Source organism: Talpa occidentalis, unplaced genomic scaffold (assembly GCF_014898055.3).
Source record: "Talpa occidentalis isolate TD23 unplaced genomic scaffold, MPIMG_talOcc4v2.1 talOcc4.3, whole genome shotgun sequence".
In the NCBI taxonomy this organism is placed as follows: Eukaryota; Metazoa; Chordata; class Mammalia; order Eulipotyphla; family Talpidae; genus Talpa; species Talpa occidentalis.
The window spans coordinates 41,613,789-41,633,324 of NW_023603184.1; the positions used below are offsets into that span (position 1 = coordinate 41,613,789).

The 19,536-nt window shown below is 57.0% G+C and overlaps 2 protein-coding genes across 6 annotated transcripts in view; both read left to right on the forward strand.

Annotated features, from left to right (window-relative positions):
* The window catches only part of CAPN5 (calpain 5), a 50,620-nt gene extending 39,167 nt beyond the window's left edge, over positions 1–11,453 (forward strand). For both annotated transcript variants that reach the window (XM_037523010.2, XM_037523012.2), the window contains exons 5-13: positions 470–662; positions 1,824–2,017; positions 2,529–2,606; positions 4,222–4,417; positions 5,037–5,159; positions 6,246–6,442; positions 7,336–7,451; positions 7,986–8,122; positions 9,037–11,453. In XM_037523010.2, coding sequence (XP_037378907.1) covers positions 470–662; positions 1,824–2,017; positions 2,529–2,606; positions 4,222–4,417; positions 5,037–5,159; positions 6,246–6,442; positions 7,336–7,451; positions 7,986–8,122; positions 9,037–9,216 — 1,414 coding nt within the window. In that variant the 3' untranslated portion in view covers positions 9,217–11,453. The remainder of the gene's footprint in view (positions 1–469; positions 663–1,823; positions 2,018–2,528; positions 2,607–4,221; positions 4,418–5,036; positions 5,160–6,245; positions 6,443–7,335; positions 7,452–7,985; positions 8,123–9,036) is intronic.
* A 2,700-nt stretch (positions 11,454–14,153) lies between these two features.
* The window catches only part of MYO7A (myosin VIIA), a 77,915-nt gene continuing 72,532 nt past the window's right edge, over positions 14,154–19,536 (forward strand). For all 4 annotated transcript variants that reach the window (XM_054699553.1, XM_054699552.1, XM_037523014.2 and 1 more), the window contains exons 1-2: positions 14,154–14,386; positions 16,251–16,309. In XM_054699553.1, coding sequence (XP_054555528.1) covers positions 16,292–16,309 — 18 coding nt within the window. In that variant the 5' untranslated portion in view covers positions 14,154–14,386; positions 16,251–16,291. The remainder of the gene's footprint in view (positions 14,387–16,250; positions 16,310–19,536) is intronic.

The following is a 19,536-nucleotide window of genomic DNA, read 5'->3' on the forward strand; positions in this document are numbered from 1 at the left end:
CAATGTAACAAGCCAGAACTGGCATTTTCCCTGCCATAGCAATTCAGTGCTGGGTTCAGTGGCTGCCTGATGTGTCAGACAAGAAATTCAGCTTTGCTCTCACATGACATTTTCGTTGTTCCTTGTTTTACATTGCGATGAGCAATGCCACTCATCCAGAATTGATGTGTCAAAGGATACATGAACATTTATTGCTTTTGACAAGAATTGCTCGATTTCTGGACAGCGAATTTTTGAAGACAGGGCTGCTAAGGCTAGGGGGAATTTGAGTGATGAAATCATGTGGTTCAGTGGGACAAGCATTGTCTCGGGAGCTGGAGACTGGGTTCTAGCGTTGACTCTGCCGTGGCCTGCTGTGGCCTTAGTAGTTTGCTCCACCTCTCTAAGTCTCAGAGCTCATTCCCTGCAAGGTGAAGGATTGTGACTGTCTGGGAGCATAAGCTGGGAACTTTTTCCGTGTCCCCCCCAGGCTGGCGGGTTGCTATCAGGCCCTGGATGGAGGCAACACAGCGGATGCGCTGGTGGACTTCACAGGTGGCGTTTCTGAGCCCATCGACCTGACTGAGGGTGACTTCGCCAATGATGAGGCCAAGAGGAACCAGCTCTTTGAACGAGTGTTAAAGGTGCACAGCCGGGGAGGCCTCATCAGTGCCTCCATCAAGGTGAGAACATCAGTCCAGGCTCTTTCCCCTTGGTTAACCCCTGTCGGGGTGGGAGGTGGGGTGGTATCCCAGATGGAGCCCCTGCCCAGGTTAGCTCACGAATCCAGACCCTCAGCCTCATGGGAGAAGGGAAGAAGTTGCAAGGTACAGCCAGCCCCCTCCCCAGTGCAGGGCAACACAAGCCACACCTCCCCTACCCCAGTCCCTTACACTGTGCAGTGCCTGCACTGTTCAAGCAGCATCCCCCTTTTCTGGTGCTCTTATATAGGCATGGTGGTTGTCTAAGCATCTGAGGATCCCTCAACCTAGGGTTGAGGCATTGCAAGCAGAGGGGCAGTCAGAAGAGGGGAGGCAGCCCCTGTGGGGTGCCAGTACAGGACTGGGTGCCTTGGGAAGGTTGCCTTATTTCTCTGACTGCTCCTGATTCAGATGGGGAATCTGGGTCTCAGAGATGATAGAATTTTAACCCAGGTTTGACTAACTCAGTGGGATGTTAATAAACTGGCTCTCTGGAAAAATGAAAAGCCCTGATTTGTTGCATTTGCTGATTTCTGTGGTGTAAATCCTCCCACCATGGTTGATTTCAAGCTACCAACACTTTAACAGCTAGCTTGCAAAATTCCTGAACATTTAACAATCTCTGAGCCAATGCTGGTCAATTCCAACACAGCCCTGGGCTGACCCTCTGCAGGTCGCTTCCTTCACCCCACACTGTTGCCTGGGCCTTTTTTTTTTTTTTTTTAAAGGTTTATTTATTTATTTATTTTATGCAAGCACTGGGTATAGTCAGAAGCACGGGAGGGTGAGAGGATTCACCAGAGCCAGAGCGGGGAACAGAACAGGCAGACTGACGAAATACACTGCTGAGGTGAGTAGCAGGCAGCAGGAGAGGTCTGTGCGCCATGTGAGACCCTCCCTGGCTGGCCAGAAATGGAACCAGCGCTGCACAGGCTGCGGGCAGCTTTGCAGACCAGCGCTCAAACGCTGCGCCACCAGGGGAGGCCCTGGGGCTTTGTGAACACTGAGCTCAGTTCCTCACTGGCTCAGAACACTGACTGCTGTTCCCTCCCTGTCCTGTAGGAGGTGTGTGACACTCTGGCTCCAGCATGTAGGAGCCTACCGCCTCCACTTCTCTAATCCACTAACTGTGTCCTCCCCTAGGCAGTGACAGCGGCTGACATGGAGGCCCGTCTGGCATGTGGTCTGGTGAAGGGCCACGCGTATGCCATCACTGATGTGCGCAAGGTGCGCCTGGGCCACGGCCTCTTGGCTTTCTTCAAGTCTGAGAAGCTGGACATGATCCGCCTGCGCAATCCCTGGGGCGAGCGGGAGTGGAACGGGCCCTGGAGCGACACGTGAGGCTCTGGGGGAGGGTCATAGGTGCCAAGTAGATCTCAAGCATGTGGACTCTGGTTGGAGGGCTTGGGCAAAAACATGGGTGGGCTTCCTGGAGGAGGTGTCACTGGGGCTGGCTTTTGATGGATTTGGGAGGGAAAATTAGGAGGAGACCTAATTTGGAGTGGGGACAGGAGAGGTGAATTAAGTTCAAGTAAAGGCCTGGCAGTGGGGATGTGCTTACTCCTGTAGGGGACACAGAGACCAGTCTGGGGAATGAGCAGGGAGCGCAGCAGGCTTGAGAATGGGGGTGACTGCTCTATGCTTGGCTCATGGCCCAGGTGAGCAGGGTCCAGGCCCCTCATGAGGATGCCCTCTGCAGTGAGGGTGGGCGGACAGGGCCCCAACCATACCCACACTGATGGAGTCCTGGGCTGAACTGTCCCTCGCACCTCCTCGCCCCTGCCGTGTGGGCCTGGAGGGGCCACTCATCTTATATTCCTCTCTTTCCTCCCCTGTGCTCACACCCAGTTCTGAGGAGTGGCAGAAAGTGAGCAAGAGTGAGCGAGAGAAGATGGGGGTGACAGTGCAGGATGATGGCGAATTCTGGTGAGTGTGTTCATGGCCCTGGGTGGGCATCCAGGCTGAGGGGGAAGCTTCCTGAGTGTGGGCCCGGGAGTGCTGCTTTGGAGGTGGGAGCCAGGACTGTTGCAGACGCCCCACTTGTTGCACTGTGAACAAATCACGCCATTTCTCTGAGCCTCAGTTTCCTCTTCTGTAAAATGAGCTGAGCAATGATGGTCCTTTTCATTTTACTTTCATCTGCATAGTCCCCTTCCCCACCTGAGGGGAGCCTGGGCTGCTCTGGCATCGGCAAGTAGAGCATGATGCCAGCAGGTGGGGGATGCTGGCAGCCAGGCTGCGCAGGGCAGGAGGGAGAGGAGGGGCCTCAGGGAGGGACCACCTCCTACACTGAGGCTCAGGGTATGAGGAACAAGGAGAGGGCCCCCTCCCAGAGGCAAAAGGGAACACCTGGGTGTGGGAAGAGTGAGGTCAGGGAGGTGAGAGCTGCTGAGGGGTACGTGGATGGGTGGGGCTGGAAGATGGTAGCAGCCTCCCTTAAAGAGCCCAATCATCATTCCTGCACCCATCCAGCCTGCATTCATTCCCCCTGGCATTCTCTCCCTCCGGCACCCATCCAGCCTGCCGTTAGTCCCAAGTAAGATTTAGTGTTGTTCTTCAGCAAGGCACTTGATTCAGACACTCAGCCACTTCCTGGAGAGTTCCTGGGCCCAGTGTCTGGTGGGTGCCATGAGGGCCCCAGGCAGAGCCAGAGGCAGGTGGCAGTGATATGGATCCCCTACGCAGGTGCCCTCCTGCGGGTGTCAGGGAGCTGCAGCAGGAGGCCCCAGGCCCTCTGGTCTGGACTCCTGTGGGTGAGATCCTTTTGCCCAGTGTGACTCAGGGCCAAGCAAAGAATAGAAAACCCTTATCAGTAGAAAGGGCGTCTTCCTGAGGCCTTTCTTACATGGCACACTCACGCGTGTGTGTGCCGCTCTCATACATGTGCACACTTGAAGGGGGCACCCCCCCTCCCTGCCCAGGCTTCTGGTGGTGTGTGTCCCCGCCACTGCGGGAAGTTCATGGAGGGAAACTGCTTTATGTAGAAACGAGTTACTTATACTATTTTTAAAATTTTTTTAAATATTTATTTATTTATGCATACAAGAACTGGGGCACAGGCCAGAAGTGTGGGGGGTGAGAGGATTCACCAGAGACAGAGTGGGGAACAGAACAGGCAGACTGATGAAACACACTGCTGAGGGGAGCAGCGGGCGAGTCAGGAGAGGTCTGCGCGCCATGTGGGTAGCTCCCTGGCTGGCTGGGGATTAAACTCGTGCTGCAGTGGCTGCGGACAGCTCCATAGCTCTGCGCCCAAACCCTTGCACCACCAGGGAGGCCCGAGTTATTTATACTATTAATTTTAACAGCGAGCCTGTACCAGCTGCTTCTGTCTGCTGGAAGTTGTACTACGTGTTCCCATTGCAATACTGTTGTGAGATACTGTTGTGAGATTTATTGCCATTTTACAAATCAGGAAACTGAGGCTAAAAGATACTTGGCGAAGCATCCACATGACATCGTGTGTCCACCCTCAGAGCATTCAGGGCGGGAGGGGGCACCTGTAGGGGGCCTTCCCAGCTCAGCCCCTCACCATGCCCAGGATGACCTTCGAGGACGTGTGCCGATACTTCACCGACATCATCAAGTGCCGCCTGATGAACACGTCCTACCTGAGCATCCACAAGACGTGGGAGGAGGCCCGGCTGCATGGTGCCTGGACGCAACACGAGGACCCGCGGCAGAACCGCAGCGGGGGCTGCATCAACCACAAGGACACCTTCTTCCAGAACCCACAGGTAGGCCTTCATGGGGCCCCCCCTCTGTCCTGCTGTGGTGACCTGCATGACCTTGGGTACTTCCCTGTCCCCTCAGCGCATCCCTCAGTGCAGTGGCACTTGGGTGGTCAAATCAGTTCGTCCGTGTGGTCACGTGGGACCCAGCCTCAGAGTCTGACCTGGATGGGAAAAATGAGGAAGCTGAGACTCTGGGAACTCTTGCGTGTCTTATCCAAAGTTATATGGACATTTAGAAGCTGAGTGGGGGGCTCAAAGACCTTGTATCCACACCACACACAGCTGCTCTGTCCAGGGGAACTTAGACAGACTGGCTTCCCCACAGGGCCCTCTGCCTGGCAGCTTCCGGTAACTGCTTTGTCCTCACCCTGGCATGCCTTCACTGAGCAGTGGCCATGCCAAGCTCAGAGCCCAGTGTCCTCCTACCCCTCACGCACTGTGGGCCTCCCTCACGGGTGAGGGGCTGAGGCTCAGACAGGGATGTGGCTTGTCCCAGCTCACACAGCTTGGAAGTGACTGCACTGAGGCCTGGCTCTGGACCATGCCTCTGGCTTTCAGGATCCAGTGAGTCCATCTTTGACATGGTTTCGTTGTCATCTGTCTCCCTCGGCCATACCTGTAGTACATCTTTGATGTCAAGAAGCCAGAAGATGAAGTGCTGATCTGCATCCAGCAGCGGCCAAAACAGTCTACCCGTCGGGGGGGCAAAGGTGAAAACCTGGCCATTGGCTTTGACATCTACAAGGTGAGATCAGCTCCCCACCCCACTGCTCTGGGGAGGAGCTCAGGAGCTGCCTGGGCCTGGAATAAGTATTCTCGAATACCCTGGTGATGATTGCACCCCCTCATCCTGGCCACATTGGCTGATGTCTCAGGGATGCAGTTTGGAATACCCAGAAGGCCCAGACTGCTTGGAGATTGGTGCTGTGCCCGATTTCTTCTTGCCTCTGACCTTTAGGCCTGGGTTGTTTGGTGGGGGGGAGCAAGAGGAGGACTTCTGGTGGTTAGGCTGGGCTCTGGGAGGCCTCCACTGCTCCCTCCCTCAGAGCCCCAGGCCTCCCTGAGTTGAAGGCCTCACTGGGCACTGGGAGAGCCAGGCAGGCTCACCCCGGCTGCTCCCCCTGACCTTGCACGTGTGTGATACCCAGTGGGTGTGAGTTCAGCACAGTGGACACCTGGTCCCCCTCGGACAGTGAGAGCCTAATGAAAGGCACAGGCGTGTGGTGTGAGCTGGCCCGGGCCTCTGACATGCTTATATCATGACAGTTTGCTCGTGCCACTGTGTAACTGTTCACACTGTGCTGACATGTTACAACTGATACGTCATCACCTTCCCTGACGTGACTGCAGCCCAGCGCAGTGCGTGTTCTGGGTTGTCCAGCATGCCCTGGCAGCAGGGGCGCTTATGGACACGTGCTCTGACTTGTGATAATAGGTTCTGTCATGACAGCCCCCACGGGTGCTGCTAACCAAGGCAGTTGGTTGTCCCCCCCAACCTTAACAACTTTACTGAGCTAGAATTCACGTTCCATTCAGGTCAGCCATGTAAGGTATACAGTGGCTTTTAGTGTATTTGCAGAATACGGTGCCGCCACTGACATAATCAATTTCAGGACATTTCCATCACCCCAAAAAGAAACCTGGCCCCTTTAGCCATCACCACCCAATTCCATCCACCCCCTCCCCACAGCCCTAAGCCAACACCCATCTGCTTCTGTCTCTGGATTTGCCTACCCTGGGCATTTCATGTGAGTGAATTCTATTCACTTGGCAAGGGGACGTGGGCGTGGGGCTGGGGTGCTCTGGTGGCCCAGCCCGGCCTCTCCGGCAGGTGGAGGAGAACCGGCAGTACCGCATGCACAGCCTGCAGCACAGGGTCGCCAGCTCCATCTACATCAACTCCCGCAGCGTCTTCCTGCGCACGGACCAGCCCGAGGGCCGCTACGTCATCATCCCCACCACCTTCGAGCCTGGCCACCCTGGCGAATTCCTGCTCCGGGTCTTCACTGATGTGCCCTCCAACTGCCGGTGAGCGGGGCTGACGGGCAGCAGGGGTCAGTGGGGCCACCAGATCTGCAGCCCAGTGATGTCTGGGTTCTACCTCCTTGAGCTGACACCAGCACCCATCTCTCTGTCCTCCCTGCTCCGCTGTCCCCACCGACCTCAGCCACAACTGAGCTCATGTGCACATAGCACTTCACAGTTTACAAGATGCTTTCACAGGCTTTCCTGTACCCCTCAGCAGGAGGCCTGACCCCTCTGTTTAACTGATGAGAATTGGAGATTGAGGCTGGGTGTTGTCCAAGGTCATGCAGCTGCTGGCAGAGTCGGCCTTGGCCACTCAGCCTGCCTGATTCTGGGCTTGAAGTCTAATCCCCCCAACCCCCTGTCCCAAGGGGCTGGACTGCTGAGACCTGCCCATCCGCCCTTGCAGGGGGCAGACCCCGTGTGGGCCTCCCTGCCCTGCCCACTGGGGCAGGTGGTTCAGATTCCGTGCTCCCTGCCCACATCCAGACCACAGAGGCAGCTGTGTGTGGGCTTCGTCTGCCCAGTCTGGGCTCCACTGCTCTCCAGCTCGGCAAAGCCCTTCCCCTGTGGGCCTGGTGCTTCCTAGCCTGTAAAACACAGGCATGATAGTCACGTATTGCCCACGGCTGTGTGAGGATTAGAAATCATACAGCATCCCAGCAGAAGGCTTGGCACACAGTAGGTGCTCAGCAAAGTACTTTCCTCGGGGGATGAGGCAGCCTCGGGTCAGGAAAGAGCAGCAGAATGCGTGGGGGTGGATGGTGGACACTGTTGTGGGGCTTACCTAGGACAAGCACCATTGGGACTAAGTGCTGCTCCTGTCCCTTCCCTATTTCTCGAACCCCCTCACCTTCCCTCTTCCTGGCCCCCCATTTACCTGTGCCCTTTACCAGGGAGCTGCGCCTGGACGAGCCCCCCCGAACCTGCTGGAGCTCCCTATGTGGCTACCCCCAGCTGGTCACCCAGGTCCATGTCCTGGGGGCTGCTGGTCTCAAGGACTCCCCGACCGGTGAGACCCTCACCTTTACCTCCCTACCCAGCTGCAGACACTGGCTTCCAGAGCTCTCCTGCTCTCACCCATGGAATGAGCAATCATTTCTTGAGGTCCACGCAGTCCAGTCCAGGAGGAAGCTAGTGCCTATAGAGGGACAGGCTCTACCGCTGCACTTGGCTCCCAGCATGGTGGGGCAGTCAGGCACAAGAACAGACAGCTGGGAGGGAGGGCTCGGGGAAGGCTTCCTGGAAGAGGTGGCCTTTCTGCAGACTGAGGAGGTGCTAAGTGTGAAGCCTGGTGAAGAGGAGAGCACAAGGGTGCTCTTGGCAGGGGCAACCACCTGGGGAAAGGCCTGGAGGACCAGCAGAGTCTACCTTCTGTCTCTGGAAGTTCGGCAGTGCCTCAGGCTCTAGTCTCCCTTTCCCTGGATGCATGAGCACAGGTGTCTGCTCTAGAGGATGGGGGTGGGGGTCTCAGCTCCCAGAATCTGTCCCATCTTACTCTACCCCAGCCCCCACCTTTACCCCATGGCCCACTCTCCTTCTCTAGGGGCTAACTCTTATGTGATCATCAAGTGTGAGGGAGACAAAGTCCGCTCGGCTGTGCAAAAAGGCTCCTCAACACCTGAGTACAACGTGAAGGGCGTCTTCTACCGCAAGAAGCCAGGCCAGCCCATCACTGTGCAGGTGAGCCCACTCGCCCCAGGGCCACTCCGGGGCCCCCAATCAGAGGGGCAGGACCAGGATGGCAGAGCCTTTGTCAGGGACCCAGGAACACTGGGTTCTGGTGCTCACTCTGACCCTAGCAGTGTGGCCTTGGGAAGAGGGATGGCTCCTGGGTGGGGGAGTCGGATTGGCAGATGACCCTGAGACACTGCAGGGCTGTCTCCTGGCCAGGGGCAGTGGCCATCTCTCCCGACCATGTCCCCCAGAGCTTTAGGCGTTGTCCCTAAGGTCCCCTGTGGGAGGGTCCACCCGGACAGGTTACACTGAGATGCATTGCAGGGAGGCTGATTCCCAAAAGCAGGGATCAGAAAGCCGGGGGCCGGGGCCCTGACTTACTTCCCCTCTCAGGCCAAGGGATGGTGGTTGACAATTCTGAGCTCATTAACAGGAAGCTGTCTGTCCCGCAGGCCTAGGCCAGCATCTCTCTGGGTGAGAAGCCATCTGCAAACAAACACACAAGTACCCCGGGGGAGCCACTGTAGAGTCTCCAAGTTTTCTTAACATTGGGCCCCCCTGGATTGGTCCATAGCTGTTGGGCCTAGAAGAAACCTAAGGGGCCGTTAATCCAACCCTCGTTTTAAAGATGGGGAAAGCCAGGGCTGGGGAGGCCTGTAATCACTTGTCCAAGGTCAATGCAGGGCTGCTAATAACAGATTTAACTTTAAATGTGGAAGGGAGCCTGGACAGATAAGAGGAAGTTCACAGCCCCAGAAGGCCTTGTCTGAGGCTCACGGTGAGGCAGAGGCTCTGCAGGTTTCCCTTCCTCAGCCGGGCTTGTCCTGCAGGCTGGGGATCCGCTACCCCCAGGGCCTCCCCACGAACCTGGACTCCTGGTCTTGGATACGCCCCCTCCACCGTCCTCTCTCCCCTCCTAGATCTGGAACCACCGAGTCCTGAAGGATGAGTTTCTGGGCCAGGTGCACCTGAAAGCTGACCCGGATGACCTCCAGGCTCTCCACACCCTCCACCTCCAAGACCGCAGCCGGCAGCCCAGTGACCTGCCTGGCACTGTTGGTGTGCATGTCCTCAGCAGCGCCTCCCTCACAGCTATCTGATGCCTGCCTGCCGCCGGGGCCCACAGTTCTCACCACCATCTGTGTCCCCACCCGGGCTGGCTAGAGACTAATCTGGAAGCCAGGACACCAGGGTCCTGTTCCCAGCTCCTCTGCTGACTTGCCGTGTGACCTTGGGAGGTCTCTACACCTCCCTGGGCCTCAGCGTCCCAAGGACATTCCCTTCTCATGGAGGAGTTTTCTAACCTGAGATTTAAAATAGCCCGCCCCACCCCAGCTGTCTCCACTGCTAAGGGACTCTATCCCTGAAACGTTTTCCCAAGGCCCTGCTGTCTGCTGACCATGTGCCAAGGAGATGTCACTTGTTTACACACAAACTGCCACATTCCCAAGCCCACTTTTCCCCTCCGATCTTGGGCTGCCCCGGGCCGCAGACCTTGCTTTTTCTGTCAGGTAAAGACCCGATTTCTAACCACCCTGATAGGACTCCTTGCTCTTCCTGGGCTCCTGCTCAGCCTGGAATTTCTCTGCACATTCTCTAACCCTGTGCTTTTATTTATCTGACAGATTTGCCAAATAAATAAACAATGCCCACAGACCCCAGGTGGAGTTGACCCTCCTCATCCCCCAGGCCTCACCTCTGCACCCCGGTCTCATCAGAGGCCGATGCCTGGAGGGTGCAGCTGCCTTCTCCCAGCCTCTGAGGCCATTCCCAGCCCCTGGCTTAAGGCCTCTGCAGAGGTGGGGACAGTGGTGGTGAGGAAGGACATCTTCATGCCCCCACCACCCAGAAGCTAGGAGTGTGTCCTGCTGAGCGGGTAGAGGGGCGTGCTCCAGCCTCCCCTCTGCTGCAAGACCTGGGCTTTTCCTGGTTGAACTGACGCTGAGGTGCTGGTCTCAGATTCACCAGTGCCGGGTTCCCCATTGGCCTTGGCCAGGGGTAGGTAAATCCATCACTCCACCCGAGGTCCCTCCACCAATACTCCGCCCAAAATGCAGCCCAGGAGGCCCCAGGCCTCTTCTGCCCAGATTGGAACGTTCCCTTCAACCCTCAGCGTTTTCTAGTCTCTGTTTTAAAACACAGTTGGTTTTTACAGCAAAACTGAAAGGCTGAACCCCCATTTTTTTCTTCTTAAACTGCCATTCTGTGGTTCTTTGGTTTTATTTGGATTCTGCTTGAGGTGGGAGAAGCCATACTCCTCAGAGGAGAGTGAAGACAAGGGTGCTTTGCAGGCGGGCTCGGACCCTTGTTCTTGGCGTGTCGGTGCCTCCCCCGCCGGGGGTCCTTCTGTGCCCATGTCAGCTCCGGGCCAGGCGGCATCAGTGAAAAAAACCACTTGGTTCAAGAACAGGAATTCCTTTTGGGGACCTGAATTTTCAGCTTCAAATGTGACTCCTGGGTGGAGATTTTGGATTCTTGACTTTGCCTCTTCACTCCGGGGCCAGCTCTGCTCCGCGTGGCCCTGGGGCCCCCGGAGAACAAGAGGGCTCTTACCGAAAATCTGGAACTTCCCCTTGAGAACCTGGGCCTGGGGCTGGGACTCTGTGCATGACCAGGAGCAAGTCACTTAAACCTCCTGTGCCTCAATTTCCCCCTCTTGCAAAGCGGGGTAATGTTTCTCACGTGTTGGCACTCTTAGTAACCAGTGCTGACAAGGGCAAAATAATACCCTTTCTCTGTATCTCTGTGTATGCGCCGTATACGCTCATGTAAGCACCACTTTGCAATGTTGATTTCTATGAAGACTCTTGAGACCGGCCAGCGAGGGCTGGATAAGCTGGCCTGGGGCCTCTGGGCTGTCATGTGGGCTCTTCCGTAGCCGTGTCCATCAGGGCTACGGAGCGAACTGTGACAGACCGGCCAGCAGGCCTGTGTGGGCGTCAGCCTGGAAGCTGGATACTGCTCCCCCCCAAACAGACCTGGCTCGGCAGCCCTTGCGTATGTGCTCTGGGTGGGCCAGGCTGGCTCCTGGCTGTGCAGAGATCCTGGTCCTCCGAAGGCCCTGGAGACTGGGAAGGTGAAGATGGAGTTTTTTCAAGCTCTGACTGGAAGGGGTTTTGGGGGGGGAGGTGGGCATTTGCTCTGGTGGCTGGATGCACCCTACAGCCTACAGGGGCATCCAGGTCTCCATCGGCAAAGGGCAGGGCCTTTGGTCCACACTGCCCTGACCTGGGCTTCATTCCCTTTGGGGTTCACCACAATATCGGTGCCAGGGAGTAGAAATCTCCATTCTCAAAATAAACATTACCACAATCCCAGAAAGATCGTCCTGTGTTTGTCTGTCCCTCTGGAGGTAAGGGATGATGGAGGGGCACTTCCCAGGCCTGGGTGACTGCCCAGGGGTCAGAGACGAGTGAGGGAGGAACTGGCCTGCCCTGTGTGAGCTAAGATCACTGGATCAGTCCGTCTGTCATCTGGCCCTGTGCCGGGCACTGGGGATGTGGGGTCGTGGGGAAGCAGCCGCAGCTTTGCTCTGGGGCATCTGCAGACTAGTGGGGAAGACAAATTGAAATACTTGGATCCTGAAAAATGCTACCTAGAGAACCCCTGGTAAGCAGTGAGGAGTTGCGGGGCCTCTTGAGCCTGCCGGGGTGAGGAAGCCTTGACCCCAACCCTCCTGTGACATGGAGGAGACAGCCTCCTCCAGAGAGGGCTGTGGAGAGAGGAGACGGGCCGCTGGGGGTGCAGGTGGCCATGGGGAGACCCGAACAAAGGCTGTTGAGGAGCAGGTGCTGGCAGCTTGAGCCAGGGAGACTGGGGGTGGCGATGGGGAGAGATGGCGGGGATAGATTTTGGGGGTACAGTGATGATTGTGTGAGTGGGGATTAAGGGAGAACAAGTAAATTAAGATCAGTGCCTAGATTTTCCCAAAGGACATAATAGAGCTGAGCACACGTTAGTGGAGCGCCTGGTCTCTCCTGCTGAGTAAATTATAGCTGCTCTAGCATCTGTAGGTCTCGGCCCACCCTGCTGCTCTCCCGACTCTCCATGCCCGTCCTTGGGCACCATGTTCCTCTCCAGGTCTCAGTTTTCCTGTCTGCGTAGGGCCCGCGCCACTTGCCCACCCAGCCAGGGAGGCTCAGCGAGAGGTGATGGAAGGAGTGGTGTGTCCCTAGCGTCAGCAATAGGCGGGAACATGGAGTCGGAGCACCGCCTGTCAGAGCCACCAGGCCAGACACTCCAGCAGCCAGAGGTTTTCAGGGGTCAGGACAGTCGGGTCAGAGGGGCCCTGGCCCCAGCAGAGGCTGTGTTCTGGCACTGTGGCTTCCCACCTGCTCCCCCTGGCAGAGGCTGTAGGCTCAGTTCTGCTCTGAAGGGGGTGCCTGACCAGCAGGTGGAGAACTTGGGCCTTTGGGCTCCGCTGGGCCTGCCCTGTCTGGGTGGCAGCCAAGGGGTCCCATGTGACACAGGGTGAGGATCCACAGAGTGCCTCCCTGGCCCATGCCTACAGCTTCTCTGGAGAGGTCTGTGCCAGTAGGGCCTGTGCCAGGCACCTGTTGGCAAAGCGCGGTGACGAGGAAGTGCTGGGTCTCTACCAGAAGCCCACAGTGTCATTGTTTTCACCAGTGCTAATTGTACATGATTTATTTATTCCTCCATCTGCCCCCCAATACTGCACTTCCAAACTACACATTTCACTTCAGTTTGTACAGTTCCCTGGCACGCGCAGGGTTACTTCAAATTGGCTGATTTGAGAGTTTCCTGGATGATTCTAGAACAACATGCGCTACTCCCCACTTAACCCCCAGAACCGATTGTGGAGACTGCATGGAAGTGACGGATTTCAGGGGACACATCTGAGGGGACCCTCCGGGAAGTGCTTTCGGGCAAGGGTGGTGTGCATACAGGGACAGGGGAGGAAGGGTCAGATGCTGGGGTGGCCACCTCCTGCCCTGCCCAGTCATTTCATCAAAAGTCTCTGTAGGGTGGGCCTCCCTGGTGGCGCAGCGGTTGAGCGCTGGGTTGCGAAGCTGCCCGCAGCCTCTGTGGCGCCGGTTCGATCCCCGGCTGCTCCCCGGCCACCAGAGGAGGGTCCCGCATGGCGCGCAGACCTCTCCTGCCGCCCGCTGCTCCCCTCAGCAGTGTACTTCTGTCCTTCTGCCTGCTCTGCTCCCCGCTCTGGCTCTGGTGAATTCTCTCACCCTCCCGCGCTTCTGACTGTACCCAGTGCATGTACAAACAAACAAATAAATAAATAAATAAAAATACATGCCCCTTTAAAAAAAAAAGTCTCTGTAGAGTAAGGAAAAATGTCAGGCTTTTCTGCCCTCCCGCCATCAGGATAGATGATGGATCCTTGTCCTGAATGCCTGCCTGATGGCGGCACCTGGAGTAGGGTGTGGGCAGAGGTAGATGGGATTCACCTGGGCTGAGACTGAGTTTATAAGGGCGGCGTCGCGGGGACACCAGAAGCAGCCAAGAACGAACGGAAGCCGAGAGAAGAGAAGCAGAGAGCAGGCCAGAGAGAGCCCAGATAGAGTGAGGACTTGCTGGGGGCTGGGAGGACTGCCAGCCTCCCGGCCCCCCAGCACCCCTGCCTGCCATATGCCTGGCAAATCTAAATAAAAGACCTGCAAAAGCCACTGAGGACCCTGACTCCTCCTTTACCCAGTCTGCTGGGTCAGAAAACCTGCCCTGTGTCTCAAAGGGCCATTTTATGGTGGAGAAACTGGGCGAAGGGCAGGCAGGAGCTGAGACTCGGCAAATCAGTGACCAAGTGAGGCTCAGCTCCAGGTTTCCTGCATTGATGCTGGGAAAGCAGGTCGTCTTGCTGTAATGGCTGCAGGCAGCTGAAGCCGGGATGGGTGGGCTGGGCCCTGGGCCCTCGCTGGTCAGCAGCACAGCAGAGACATCCAGGCCCCTGCCTCCTGGCCAGCAGAGCAGCCAGCACTCACACGGAGCCCGCACAGCCCGCCCGCCATGCTGATGTCATGACACCCAGACCTTGGAGGGCCCTCCGGCTCCGCCTCCTGGGGGAAGGCTCTGGAGTGGGGAGGGAGGGCGGCAGTGCCTCCAGACAGCTGCCCTGGCCTGGAAAGAAAAGGAGAGACTGAGAGGGAGATACAGAGTCACCCAGAGACCCCCAGACTCAGACTTGGAGCAAGACAGAGAAGGGGGCACATGCATCTGCAGCTTGTCCTGGACCCCAGACCCTGCCTTGCCAAGCCCTCCCAGGCTGGGGGCAACTGAGAGCGGCCAACAGGGATCCAGGTAAGGAGGGGCTGCCTGCGGCTCTGGGCCCTGGGATAAGGGCTTGCCAGACTTCAGTGGAGCTGGGAGTTTGGGTCACCCTGGAGCCCCCGCCTCCATAGTAACTTACTGGGTCCTGGAATGTGCCTCCTGCTCCTTTGGGGGCTCAGTCACAGCACTCATCAAATGAATCTATCCCAGGCGTGGAGAGAGGGAAGTTTGCACCCTGGAGAAGGAAGAGCCGGGGGCATATTGTCCACTGAATTGTTTCCAACCAGGGCTGGCCCGGGGGCTGGCTAGCTGGGGGTGGCGGAGGACGTCCTCGGTCCCTGTTTTCTTTGGTCTCTCTCCTACACTCTTTTCTTTTTAAAATCTCTCTCTTTATCTTATTCTTTATTTCTCTCCTCAGATAAATCACTTCCTTCTTCTGTGCCTCAACTTTCCCATCTGTGAAATGGAATTATGAAGCCCCACAGAGTAGGTTATAAGAAGGGGTGAATTAGGCATGGGCACAGAAACATAGATGCCGTTCCGTGTTCTCTGCTGTCAGTTTGAAAAACAATTAACATGGGTTAGTATTGTTTTTCTTGGGGGGGGCATCTATCTTGTAGCTTTTTCCTTATGTGTGACCCTTAAATTCTATACTCTCACCACTCCCCTCCACCAAAGCCCCAAATCTTTCATGAAAACCTTGGCTCTGCCCTCGTGGCTCAGCTGCAGGGCTCAGCACAGTTGGCTGGGCATCGGCCGGGCATCCTCTTCAGACGTAGCCCCCCAGGGCAGGTGCCTTGTGTGTCCTTATTGAATTCCCTTCCTTGACACACACCCAGACAGGGAGTAGGTCTCCATCTCTGTGCCCGCTGTATCCCAGAGCTCCAGGCCAGGGGTCAGGGCTCAGGTGTCTTGGGCAGAAGATCAAATGCCAGGTGCCTCTGAATGGGCCTTGTAAAAAATTGATGCTCATCATGGGGGCAGAGAGGGGGCCTCATGTCGAGATCTATGGGCTGGGGCCGCTAGGATCTCCAGGCTCAGTCCCATGAGCCCATCCTGAGCTGTCTCTAGGCCTGGTCCTTTGCTGGATGAGGCTGAGCCCCACGCCCTGCCCTGGATCAACCGCCTGACGTTGGGAGCAGTGGTGGGTCAGACCCTGATCAGTCAGCCTAGCACATAAGGTGAGATCCAGGTAGAGGGGAGCGCTGGCACTCTGGCAGCCCGGACGTGGTCATGGAAGGCTTCCTCGAGGAGGGACCAACTGCCCTGAGCCACGAAGCATAGGATTTATTGGTTAGAATTCCAGGCAGAGGGGCAAGGGCGTACGGAAGCCAGGAGGTATGAGACGGACAGGCACGTTTCAGGAACAGTGAGAACGGGGAAGAGGCTGAGTGAAGGGGTGCGGAAGGAAAACAGGGAGAGCGAGACTGAACCTTTCACAGGGAGTGCAGGGGTGTTCTTGATGGGCGCTAGGCAGGGCAGGACACGGACAGGCTGGGCTTGGCCTGCGACCCCCTCCCTGGGCCTGGCTGCCCCCGCTCTGGGGCAGCCTTAAGCTGGAAGGCCAGAGACGAAGTCCTAGTCCTGGAATTCACCATGCCCTGCTGTGCGGATGTCTAGGGGAGGGGCTGGCTATGTTACTTCCCGGGAGCCCTCGGGGAGCCCCTGAATGACAGTGACCGCGGGGAGATCTCAGCAGCTCTGGGCAGTGGAGCTGGCAATGGTGGCTAAGAGTCAGGTCACGCGGGCTGGGCTGCAGCCAGCAGGGGAGAAGCCAGGGAGGAATCCCTGGGGGGAGGAGGAGCTGGGGCTTTGGGAGGAGCCCAGGGGACCCCAGCCAGTGCGAGGCTGCTGGTGGCCCACTCAGAGGTTTTATATGGTCTCTCCTGTGCAGAACTGTATCTGGCCTGACGGGCACCAAGCTCTTGACCCAGGATGGTGATTTTACAGCAGGTAAGTGCTCCCCAAACCCCACTGGCCTCAATTTTTTATATGAGGAATAACACTGCTTCATCCCATATTCTCGCATCCATATGCTTCATTGTCCCTTCTTCACGAAAACTCCTGTCTGTGCTTCAAAACCCAGCTGTGAAATTTTCCCTGATTCTCCCAAGTCCAGCGTAGCGCTCCTCCCTCCAGTGTGAGAAGGGGCCTCCCTTTCTCACTGAATCTCTGTACAGGGCAGAAATGATTTATTTACAGAGATCTCTGAATCCCCAGGGATTCCGGGCAGTGGGACCTCAAGGGCAAAGTCTCAAACATGGGAAGGCCCTTGGGGAAAGGAAAGAAGTTGTCTGGTTTGCTGAAGCCAGACCAGGAAGGGCCTTAGGGCTGATTGGGCTGCAGCGAGTGGAGCCTGACGTGGCCACAGGTGGAACCCCCTTTCTGGGAAATATGGGGAAGAAGCCAAGGTGCTGCCCTGGCCCCCTCCTTCCCAGGGCTACACTGGCCCGTGACCTTCAGCCCTTCCCTGTGATCAGCCTGAGGCTCTAATGAGCGCCTGGTCTCCAGAGCTGGAGTCAGGAATGTGGGCCCTGAGCCAGGTCAGCCTGGCCCCAGGGCCTAGGACCGGTAGGGGCATGTGCTATGGGGGGCTCAGCCAGTGGCTTCATGTCCTCACGGCCCCCAGAGGCCAATGGGCAGCATGTCCTATGGTCTTGAGCCACACAGGACCAGCGTGTTTGCGCGCTGGTGTTGTGGATACGAGAAGGCAGGCTGCGGGGCAAGATGAGCCCCTTTCTAAGCCCTTGGCCTGGGAGTCTATTCAAAGGCCCATCAGAAGCAGCCAGGACCAGAAAGAGAAGGGGAGACACATGCCCTGAGCTGCTGTGTGTCAGGGCCCGGGCCGCAGGCGGGACTGTGGGGGGGCCCTAGCCGCCATGGCCCCCATGAGCGCCTTCCCTCAGGGCACCTCTGAGGCCGGCCTCTGGCCTGCTGTCCCCTCCCCCACCTGCCCCCTCTGAATGCAGGTCCACCTCACCCGCAGACCAGCCGCTTCTGCTGGGGGCAGGTGTCTGCAGGTGCAATCGGGCTCTGCCCCTCCCCCCCCCAAACACAGGAGGTGCGTTTCTGTTACTTCTTTGGTCCTGAAAAAGGCCCCAGCTCAGGGGAACTGACCAGCTATGCAGCCTGTGGCCCCAGAATCCACACATCACCTTGGGCTTGACTGTTGACAAGTGGGAGGGCTATGGGCACGTTCTTCAGCTTTCCCGAGCCTCAGTTTCCTCCTCTGTGAAGTGAGAATAAAAATCCTCCTCTCCTGGCATAGTCGATGAGAGGAGAAAAAGCTGCCAGGGGTTCAATCAAAGCCCCTCTTGTTTCAGCTGCCACCCTGGCCCGCCTCCCTCCTGCCTCCTTCCTCCACTCCCTGCCCTGAAAGGCCCAAGTTCTCTCTCCCCTTCTCTCCCCACCGCCCGCCCCCCACCCGCCCCCCACACACCCCTGTCTGCCTGCCTGGCGCGTTCAGTCTCCCCTTTTTTCTGGCTGACTTCTCAAGCCTCAGCTTGGCCCACATTAGATTCTGAATCCACCTCCTCCCCCGCCTCCCCTGGCCTCCTGGGAAGCCCTGGAGCGGAGCGGCCGTCCCCCTCTCCCCACTGCCTCTTCCGAGATGGTCTCTGGGCTGACCGAAGGAGGAATCCCAGGGGCGAGGGGACAGTGCTCCTACCCCAAGGGCATGCTGAGCAGAGAGGCCCGGCGCTTGGCCATCTGGCAATTCCTTGGTGAAGCGGCGCTAGCCCCGGCCCTGCGCCTTGCTCTCGCATCCTGCTTCTGGTGAGAACTTGAGAGTCTGCAAGGATACTTCGGTTCTGTCCTCAAGCGCAGAGTGTCCCATGTGGGACGCAGGGGTGACAGATTCCCCCTCCCGCCTCCATCCCTCAGTCCTTCCTGCCATCCGTCCAGCCTTGCTCACCCCCATCAGGTGCCAAGGACGGGGAACACTGGCGCAGAGATGGACCGAGAATCCAAACCTCTTCACTCATGAAAAAAATTGTTCACAGATTCTAATACCAGCTTCCCTGCTAGGGTTACCCTGCCCCGGCGCCTGCTGTGCTTGAATTCCTGCGCAAGGCTCTGAAGGGGGGTCTTCGTGCCTGTGTCACCGTTGAAGAGACTGAAGCCCGGATGGGGGGGCTCAGGCAGAAGGAGGGGGAGCTTGGGACAGGAGAGGGAGCCCGGATGTGGGGTGGGGCGGCAGGCAGGGAGAGGAGGTCTCCAGAGGGGCTGCTGTGCAGGGCACTGGGGGTGGCCCATGGGCAGCGCAGGGCTGCAGGGACCGGCGGGGTGGCTTTCACAGTTTGTGGGCTTCTTCCTGGGGACCCTGTATGGGTCTGGCAGATCTGTCATGTGGCTGGCCTGGACATTCCTGATGTGCCAGAACCTCCCTCCTCCGGCAAAGAGGCACTGAGCCCCTTATCTGTAACAGGGCGGGCACAGCAGATGCAGAAATTAATGGCGTGTTCCCTGCCCTGGAGGAGCTCCTAGATTAGTGTGGGCAGAAGCAAGGGTGTCCCTGAGCGGAACCCTGATAGCAAGAGTGGGGGGGGGAGGGAGGCTCTGCCCAGCCAGCAGCTGGGTAGGGGGCAGGGAGAGGGTCAGGAAGGCTCTGTGGCATGCAATAAGACGTTAATTGTAAACTCCAGGGTAACCACTAGAGAAAAAATTAAAAATGTACAGAAGAATAAATGAGAAAGGGATCAAAACAATACACTGGGGGAATACACTGCAGATGGGGGGGCCTCAAGTGGCAAGGCAGCTGGTGCTTGTGAGGACCCAGAGATCTATGATCCTGTGATCCAGGGAGGTGGTGAGCTGCGTGGACACAACTCCCAGCTCTATGGGGGACCCGAATGGGGACTGGATGTCCTTTACATAGACTCATGGATGAAAGGACGTTTGAAGATAAATTGCAGGCTGTTGGTAACAATTGGACTGATCTTTGTATTAGAGTATAAGGTCCTACTTTGTCTCTTGTAGCGATTTTTTATTTTGATGTATAATCCGTTTTGTCTGATAGTAATAGAGCTGGCCCAGCTCTTTTTTTGGTTATTTGCATGCACTATATTTTTCTGTCACCTGTTTGTATCTTTGGAGCATGATTTTATTTTATTTTATTTTATTTTATTTTTTATAGTGATCAGTTCTCTTTATTTTTTTTAAATAATAAATTTTATTTTTAT